General features: G+C 35.2%; 1 protein-coding gene across 2 annotated transcripts in view; it reads right to left on the bottom strand.

Annotated features, from left to right (window-relative positions):
* The window catches only part of Luzp2 (leucine zipper protein 2), a 464,711-nt gene that overhangs the window by 244,650 nt on the left and 212,633 nt on the right, over positions 1-7,428 (bottom strand). For both annotated transcript variants that reach the window (XM_008837762.3, XM_008837753.2), the window contains exon 5: positions 2,051-2,113. In XM_008837762.3, coding sequence (XP_008835984.1) covers positions 2,051-2,113 — 63 coding nt within the window. The remainder of the gene's footprint in view (positions 1-2,050; positions 2,114-7,428) is intronic.

Raw genomic sequence — 7,428 nt, 5'->3', positions numbered from 1 at the left:
ATGTTGGGAAAAAAAATGAAATACCTTGATGAATGCTGTAAGAACTCTGCATTTTGATAGAAAACTCTGTTTAAAATGTTGATTTAGATTTACTTGCTAAGCTTGCCTGTTCTGCCTGATTTGTATCTACCACACATGGATGATTAACCTAGTTGAAATGCTAAGAATTGAAGTGCTGTAAACCTCCTTCCTGGACCCTGGACCCCAGACTCAGTTGCTTTACAATGTGTCCTGTAGGCCTGTTTGCACATACCAGATAACCGATAAGGAACAAAGAGAAGGAAGTTGCACCAGGCTTACACCAGATCTAGCCTTCCTGGAAAAGATGTTTAACCGAAACTATAGCTTTTAGAAGATGTTTGATCAAAGTGTCTGCTGAGGAATGCTTTTTGTGTAATGACTATGTGGGCCTATATAATCTGTATCTGAAACTGAATGGGGGTCGATCGTTCTGACCAGACTTGCATGTCTTGGGAAACCGGTCGACCCCAGCCGGCTGGAAAGTAAAGACTCTGCTTGATTTTTACATCTCCAATCCCGTGTATTTGTTATCTGGAGGGGACCCATCGAGTCACGGACCCTAACAGTCTTTATGTAAGAAGAACATCAGCACAAAAGAGGCCATCTGAAGATAAACTTAGAGTGGACTGATGCTGCTCTCAGTCAGGTAATTCCATGGTTGCCAGGAGACAGCAAACGCTTAGAGGCAGACAAACAACACGGACCATTCCACAAAACCTTCAGAGGGATCATCTCCACACTGACCTTTTCATTTCAGACCTGTTGCCTCCAGAACATTGCAGGAGCCAGTTTCTGGCACGTTAACTGGTCCTTGGTATTTTCCTCAGTAGCTCTAGGGCTTTATATGAATAGTTTACAATAAGCTAAACTCTGGGTAGAAACTGAGCCAGAATAATGGACCAATCAAAAGTCCATGAAAATCTTCTCAAGAGAGGAAAGCCACTAGGAATAAAATAAAAAAGTTGTGAAGAAGTTTTAAAATAGCCTGAGCATGCCCTGAGATCAGTATGTATGGGAGGCAACCTCTTAACACCTATCCATCTAGTGGCCTTGTGAGAATCCATCAGGGATGTCAACTTGAAGAACTCCATCACATTATGAAATACCTCGCCCTCTCTGCTGCACTGTGTTCACTGAGGCAAGAAGATGGAATGATTACCTTAGAGAAATTTACAGCCACAGATTTACAGAGCTGAACTGGAAAGGTTTTATTTCTTTAAAATTGCTGGAGTTTTCTCTGTAATAGTGGTCAGTGGCATCATTATTTTGGTTGTTTGCTTCATTGATAAATTCCTTTAAGAAACAAGCCTACTTCCTAAACAGTGAATATCTACTCAGAACAGAGCTTATCACTTAAAGATGGTCGGAAACATCATGATGGTCATTTTTACCAGGGACTTCTATACATCTAGACAATAACAAAGTAAAAATCAACTGTAATTTTGAAATCTACAGATAGTATCCAATTATGTTGAATTTACTCACTTTTTTGGCAGTGAGTAAAGATTTAAATGTGGCCATTATGTATGTTCAAATGTACCGTCTTTTCTGTATGTTTTTGTGGAAAACATGGATTATGACATGCTATGGCAATAAGATTCTGATTTCAACAAGTCTGCATCTTGTTGATAAAATAGACAAAAAAAAGTTAGAATCACAAAGCTAGAGACGATGTCAGATTTGGACATAGGTTCTATAATACACATGTATATGCACTAGCACAAGCCCACAGACATGAGCAAATACACGGTTATGTCAGTTTTTCCATACTTAATCCACATGGAATTTCCATATACCCATATTTAACCCGTATTTCCAATGAAGCACTAGAGAACATAAATAAAAATCAGACAAACTCCCTTCTGTTTCCAACCCTCTTGAAGGAGACCCTGCTTCACAGCATTTCCCCACAATTAGGCTTTAAGTGCAGGTCAACTTGGCATTAAAATTCACCAAACTCATGGCAAATTTACATTGTATTGCTGTGTATTCTTTGATTTACACAGTTTTCCTGAGACATAAATCTTACCTCATTCTGTAAGTCTCGGATCATTTTACTCTTCCTTTCAACTTCAGTCTTCAAAAAATTAATCTGAAAATAAATAGAATGTTAATTATATACATGCATTCCTATGGCTTTTATCTTATATTATTTTGAGGTGCACTGAAACTATTATAGTCTTATGTCAAACATGGAAAAAAAGCAAAGATTGAAGTTTTCATTAACTAAAGCCTTCATTATTTAACATATATATATATATAGTTTAACATATATGTATCATGAAAATATTCTTCCCTATGTAAGTACATGTTTTATTACATTGAGAAGTTATGCTTATTATGATTTTAATTCTAGTTAGGTAATTGAGCTCCATTATTAAACAGGTGGCTCCTCAGAATATAAATTATAGAGTTTGGTCCTAAAATTTCTATTTCTATGAATCTGTACATATAAATTTGACCTGTGTTCACACTTGAGGGCAACTGCACAGTGATACCCTAACTCACCATATATGTGTGGAATGTTCTGCAATGTTCCAAATAAATTACAATATTTTCTCTTGATTGTAATAGTTTCAATATTTGTGACGTTAGGCCAGTATGTCAACTACATTTACATAGACACTATATTTCTACTTGCCCTGTGTTGTCAGAGAAATAGGCAGTGTATACAGTGATTAGGATTTGTGAAGAATTTGTAATCTTTATTTTCAATTAAAGTTAAACATAACAAAAAGAGTAACAGTGGATGGATGATACTTCTAAGACCATGGATTTTTTATTTTTTTAGTAGTGAAATATTAGAAAAGAATACAAAAGTGAAATTAATTTTCTCAATACATTTAATTCAATTTATTTAATATATTATCATATACCCATGCAGTAAAGTTTTCCATTTTTTTTTTATTCTTGACAGTTCCACATATCTGTACATTGAATTTTAGTCAGCTTCACCCTATTCCCTTTTTTATCCCTCCTCTCCCACTGAAATTTTCAACCATCCACCCTCCCACATTCACATGTTTGTTTAAATGATATACTGAGTTTAAGTAGGGTTTTTTGCATGAGTGAGTATGGTTGAGGAGTGGTCATTTATTGGAGCATGGGGAAAGTTTCTGTGGTTACCCCAGAAAAGAAAATTATACCCTTCCAGCAACAACCACTAGCAGCTCATCGTCTTTGAGGGAGGGGTATGGTCACATGACCCAACATTTATGATAAAAATATTGATGAGCTAATCTTCTGCAGGTTTTGTGCAGATAATAACAGCTGCAGTGAGTTCGTGGTGCTACAACCATGTCATGTCAGAATATTCTACTGGGGATCCAAGACAGGACTCCATGCACAATAACAAACACCCTACCATTGAACTCTAACTTCAGCCTCAGGAACTTATTAATGATAAATCTGTCTTTAGATGTGGGTTTCACACTCATCTAAATTTGGACTAACCATAATTTTGGCTCAGTTTTTCATGTACTGATTACCAGTGACTAAGGAGCTTCCTGGTACAAACAAAGGGCCTCCCCATGTGAGCTGTCCTGGAGGCAGAATGAGTCAGTGGACTAGAAATTAACTATCCCACCCATGCTGTTTTTTATCAAGTATACGGCTTTAAAAAAGTTTATTCCTCGAACATTTCAAACATAAAAGAAAAATCAGAGGAAAGACATAAAATGCCACATGTGTCCCACATGTTACCATTAACCCTTCACCCACTCTCCATTTTACTTTTCTAAACTAATGAGGCTCCTGAAGTTGCTGCTTCTTAGTACTGTGATTACTTTATTCAATTTAATTTATTGTATATTATTATAAAAATGTTAATTATGTCAAAGCTAGTATAAAACTTGAAAAACAATTTTATATTTGTGAGATATATGCATGCTGATTTTATAAAACACCAATTAATTTATATTAGCTGATAAATTCATTCTGGAAGTTATCAGTTGAGGTTACTGATTATAAAATTAAGCAAGGTGAAAAAGATTACTATAACTTATTGATCACCAAAAAGAGTGGATTAAATAATATGGGTATTTGTTTTTGTATTAGATAAAAGTATCAAAGGTCTGCCTTTCTTTTGGGTCCCCATGAGGTGTGTGTGGCACAAGGCCAGCACTCAGCTTTACCATCCACCCCATCATTTCATGATCGTTTCTATTATCAGCATTTCTCATGTGGTATGTATATAAAGAATAAGAATTATCCAAAGTTCTGACTCCAAAGTATACTGGTTTCTATTATCTTTCATAGTGTTTCAACTCACATACCCACAGACAACCAGCTGCTCTGCAGCTCAAGAAGATGGAAGACCTTTGAGACTAACATTTAGGCTGTGGTAAGTCAAGTATGCTCAGATGATTAGTAAGCATAGAAAGACAACCCTGGAGAGAGAGGGAGAGGGAGAGGGGGAGGGGGAGGGGAAGGGAGAGAAGCAAAGAGAGAGGAACAGACAGAGGCAGCAAGACAGAGAGACAGAGAAGTCAGCACATGGAGATAGCTGAGTCATGAATGTAGAGAGCTGCAAGAATGATTACGAATGGAATCCTCTCTCTGCATCTTCAAAAGCTGAAATAGCTACTCTATCTCTCACAGCGTCATGGCACCTGAGTCCTAAGCTTGATTTTTCATAAAGTTCCACTGGAGCTTTTCGGCACCTATTGGTAACCTGAATGTTGGTTAAGGAATGCATTAACGTCCATCCATCTGATTCTGAAAACTCGAGCCAAACCATTTTGATGGTGACAGTACATATAAAATAGGAGATTTAGAAGCACTGAGTAGCTTGGGAGCTGGTGCAGCAGTTAAAGGATTAGGTTCACAAACAAATGACAAGAAGCAGTATGTCTGTTGTTTAGGTCGTATTAATTCTCATGTTGAATTTGAACAACTAGTCCTTTTTCCTTAACACCAGAAAATTGTAGATTGCAGTTTTAAGTCGTGAACTGGTTGAAGCAATCTTAGTTTTGTACATAATCATCTCTTTATTGAGACTGTTCTCCCCAAACCTCCACATACTGGTACTATTAAGTCTTTTTGCTATAATTAAAATTCACATCTATTAGTAATATACTGATAGACTGCAGCATCTGAACTATGATTCTCTAAATGTTAAAACAGACACAAAATATTGAGACTATGGAGCTCAAATACATTCATAAAATTTAAAAATATATCGTTTCCAGACCATTACTTTAAAATCTCAGCAGATTTGAACTTCCCTGGAGAAAAACAAAAACAAAAAGAACTTCCTGATATTTATTTAAATAAAGACTCTAAGCGCCAAAAATACCTTGAATTTACTGTGAGTAAATAATGGATGAACACTAATTCTTTATATTTGATGAGAGTAAAAGCTTCACGACAAGTCACTGCAGAGCAATTATTCCTTACCCAGGACAAGTTAAAACATAAAAACTAACAGACGTCATGAAATACTAATGGCTATTAGTATTTGATTGGTCTGTTCACACCTGAGAGCTTTCTTTCTGTGCTGTCTTCTAGGATTTGGAAGGAAGGGCACAGCTCCAGATGATTTCCCACCTCAATAGGCACTTACGGGTAAAATCAAATATTCATGCTTTCATGAGAAGCATGTTGGAACAAGATAGACCTGCTTCTTGAATAATGTACTTTTTCAGAAATATGTATTCTTTCACTATTTATAAACTTATAAGCAAATTTGCTACTATGACTCATGGCATTTTACTTTGACTTTGCAACTTTGGCAGTTATTTTAACACCTTTTGGAAAAAGTGAATAGTTTTTCATTTGGATAAAAATATAACAATTTAAAAGTATATCTGCCTTCTCAAATCAAACTGCCCATTAGAATGAGAGCAACACAACTGCCTTCATCTCCATTTCTTATTCATACTTTAGTTACAGCTAGAGTTTTAAGAAGGAACACAAATTATGATTTTTCAGCAGTAGCAATGTCCAAAATATATACTTACATAGATTTTATTTAGCCCAGAATATCTATGTAGAACAAAATTCTCAAACTGTTCTGTTTAAGGCCTTATCAAATTGTATAATACAATGTTGCATGTTTCCTTTATTGATTTGAATACAGTGAGCCGCCTTTGCATTGCTTGTTAAGTCTAAGTTAGCCATTGTAATAATCGTGTTATAATAAATTTCATTGTATTTTGTTTAGGATAACTACAACATTTTTCATCAAGACTATAGCTTGTCATTTGTTTCCCTGTGTCCTATCTGGTTTTTGTATAAGTATAACTCTGATCTTATAGAATGAATTTGAAGAATTCCTCTGTGTTTATTTATTTTTGGAATCCACTTGGTTCTTGAGGGCAATCAACAGCTACCTAATTGGACTAAAAGCCCACTCAATGGGAGGAATTTCATGTGTGGTACTATAAACATAGCCAACTATACTTGGCTGGAGATGGCATAGATCTTAGAGAAAACCCCAAGACTGCTATATCCCTAGACTAATATAATTTCTTGCTATGTGCAAAAGATGTATCCTTATATTTACAGACAAACCTCCAGTCACCACTCATCAATGAAGCTTATTTTGTACTAGATGGAGACTATTCTGGTTATACATAGACATTGTCTGTGAATTGCCCGAGTCTAAGTGACACATCTGCAATGCAACCTCTACACCTGAGGCTCATGGAACAGAGAGCAAGGGGTAGAGAAGACAACAATGAATCTCTCAGTTCTCATCAATGAAGCTCCCTCATGCAACAGAGGGCCAGGAACATGAAAGGTCACAAACGGCCAAAGTGTAGAGACTAAGAGTCTACAGAATGCTGTCCTTGGAAATGACTCCTATATTAAATTTCACCCACTTACGGTTTAGGGACCATAGCTTCTTTGTATTTCTTATCAAATATATCTTATCAATATATTGTATATCTTATCAATATAAATGTTATCAAGAAATATGTGTCATCTATTTCAATATTAAGGAATTATTTGACCAATACAAATGAATGATGGTATACAATTTGATTAGTAATTCAAAAATTCAATATAGTATTAATATATAATTCAGTGTAAATTATATTATATAATAATTCAATAATATTATTATTGGATTTATAGAATACCATATGTTTGATACATATTTTATTTCTGCAACATTCGATAATTTGCATCTGTTCAAAAACTTTAGACAATTTATTGCAGATTTCTTACATATTTGTAATAGCTTTACACTAGTAATTATATTGTGTAATTATTTGATCATTTTCAGTGTATTTGTATTACTTATAGATTGATGGTGTCAAAGCTGCAAGTTTGAAGTTATATACTTAGGTCAAACCAGTGTATGATGACTTTGGGATTTTTTTCCCCCTAGTTTATGATCATTCCCTTGTCATCCCTTTGTTTCTTAAAGTACTTTTGTTTGGAAGGCATCAGTGTTTGCCA

Source organism: Nannospalax galili, unplaced genomic scaffold, assembly GCF_000622305.1.
Source record: "Nannospalax galili isolate Female #2095 unplaced genomic scaffold, S.galili_v1.0 scaffold51, whole genome shotgun sequence".
Lineage (NCBI taxonomy): Eukaryota > Metazoa > Chordata > Mammalia > Rodentia > Spalacidae > Nannospalax > Nannospalax galili.
The sequence above is the reverse complement of the archived record's forward strand: the minus strand, read 5'-3'. Positions and strand labels throughout refer to the sequence as shown.